Source organism: Propithecus coquereli, unplaced genomic scaffold (genome assembly GCF_000956105.1).
Source record: "Propithecus coquereli isolate 6110/MARCELLA unplaced genomic scaffold, Pcoq_1.0 Scaffold129, whole genome shotgun sequence".
Taxonomy (NCBI): domain Eukaryota; kingdom Metazoa; phylum Chordata; class Mammalia; order Primates; family Indriidae; genus Propithecus; species Propithecus coquereli.
In genome coordinates, this window is record NW_012137080.1 from 5,147,125 (window position 1) to 5,149,459 (window position 2,335).

At 32.2% G+C, this 2,335-nt stretch overlaps 1 protein-coding gene across 1 annotated transcript in view; it reads right to left on the reverse strand.

The window, feature by feature from the left end:
* The window catches only part of SYT14 (synaptotagmin XIV), a 170,780-nt gene that overhangs the window by 166,553 nt on the left and 1,892 nt on the right, over positions 1 to 2,335 (reverse strand). The window contains exon 2 of the mRNA XM_012638332.1: positions 1,172 to 1,456. Within this exon, the coding sequence (XP_012493786.1) occupies positions 1,172 to 1,456 (285 nt within the window). The remainder of the gene's footprint in view (positions 1 to 1,171; positions 1,457 to 2,335) is intronic.

The following is a 2,335-nucleotide window of genomic DNA, read 5'->3' on the forward strand; positions in this document are numbered from 1 at the left end:
ATAAGCACGTGTCTTGTTTTCCCTAGTACTAAAAATGTATTTTTGAGGGCAGACTACATGTCTAATATTTTTCACTTATTTCCATGCATCTCATAATGACCATTCTATACAGTAATACCATAGCATTTGATTATTATTATACCTGTGTACAAGCAGAAATAAAAATGAGCTGTATCAATCGTTAGTTAGCATAAAGCCAAATAGAAAAACAGATGATTTGGTCTCTGACAACTGCATGTGCTGCAATAGGACTTTAAGTCATCAATAGTAACAGGCCCTAAAACACAAATCATCACTACAAAATCCAAAACAGTTTGTGTTTCTGTATAATAATAAAAATGATATCTAGGACATATTGTTCTTGCCTTCATATATGGGTATAAAGATAATAATTACAAAGAGTAGTCATACATTCTACTAAGCATGTGAACAATTTAGAAATGTGGAAATATACTTTAATTAATGGAAAAACCTTTTTTATGTTACAGAAAGATGTAAAAATATGCAAGAATGGACTTGTATCTTGTACACAGGTTGAGTTCTAAAGTCAGTTGTAGCACATAAGGCAAAATCAATTACAGATAAAATAACTCTTGAAATTACTGAAACCCCTGAAAAAGCCTTACATTGCCTTTAAAGCATAGCATAATACAGTGCCAGCTCTCAATAAATCCACCTCAGACAGTTTTTCCTCCCACACAAAACAGATTACCATTTCTTCTGCCATGTGCCATGTGAAGCATTTGGCTGATGTTTAGGGGCCATATTGGACGGAAAAGCATACATTTACACGCTGGAATCGTATTCAACACTATGAGACATTTAGACTCTATCAGTTCCTATAACAGGTATAGAAACTGATTCCACCTGAGAGAACGGCAGATTCCCATCTTCCACCTCATGCTTGTTAAGCACATGTTCACTGTGAAATGAGAGCTACAATGATCACATTGTTTAAATTATTTTGTGTTTTGCTTTTGGGTGTTTTGGTATTGGTTTTGATTTTTGGCTTGAGCCCAAAGATTTGAATTTGAATAAATTACATTCCCAGAAACTTGACTACTCTATGTGCTATCTTGTTTATTATGGAACAACAGATGCCTAGAATTTCAGGCACAAGTAATTTAATACTATAGTGTGTCATGTAAAAAAATAAAATAACCTATCTTACCTTCATCTATTGATGCTTCACTACTGTATCCATCATACTCTGCAGAGAGAGGACTGTATTTTTGTCTTGTTTCCCAAGCGTAGTTCTTTTGTCTAGAATCTGCCAATGGTAGTCTGGAATTGTGTGTTCTGGATAAGGCCTCATGATATTTACCCAGTGCTTCATCTTCACTTTCAGAGGATGAGCCATGCTCATCTTTGTCCATGTAGGAATTATCTATTTGGAATAAGGAGAACAAATGATAATTTTTTTGGCCCCCCCCTTTACTTACTTGCCCCACTGGGCCTCTCCCAAATAACAATTTTAATGCAATGAAGAATGGCAAATTTGCTAAAGTTATAATACATACACACACACATATATACATATGCACACACACAAATATTATATGCACATATATACATATATACATATAATCTGAATATTTAACTTTAAAGAAACATGATTTTGTCATATAAGAAGTCTAAGCTTTAGATTTTTATGTTTAAATAAAATAAATCAGTTTGTATACTCCAGTTATATAAATAATGTCAGTCACAGGGATTTTTAACTATGTTACATATAAAGGAAATTACAGTATTTTCCATTTTACAAAATTTTTTAAAGGATTAGTAACACATACAAATGAAGTTATAAATACTGGCAGTACATATGGGCCTGATTCAAATAATTTGTGTTACATGACACATTTCTGATTCTCATTTTGGCCAAAATTTTCAAAACTGACAATGCTCAGTGCTAGCAGTGAAACATAGAAATGGACATATAGTTTTCTCTCTAGGAAAGTTATAATTGGTACAACTTTCCTAGAGAGCAATTTGTCAAAATACATTAAATTTTTAAAATCTCATAATTTTCGATCCATTTCTAGGAATTTATCAATTCCATTTCTAAGAATTCAACCTAAGAAAATAATTAATAGATGAGCAAAGATACATTTTTGAAACAATTCACTGCATTGTGTTTACTAGCAAAAGAACACCAAAATAAGATTATAACCTAAATGTCCATTGGTGGGTCTTGGTTAAGTAAACTATGATATATGGATTCAATGATATACTACACAGTCATTAAAAATGAGGAGATGAACTTACAAGTATTCACAGGGAAAGAATAACTACACCACCATGTTAAGAGAAAAGAAAAGGTTATAAAGTAGAAGGT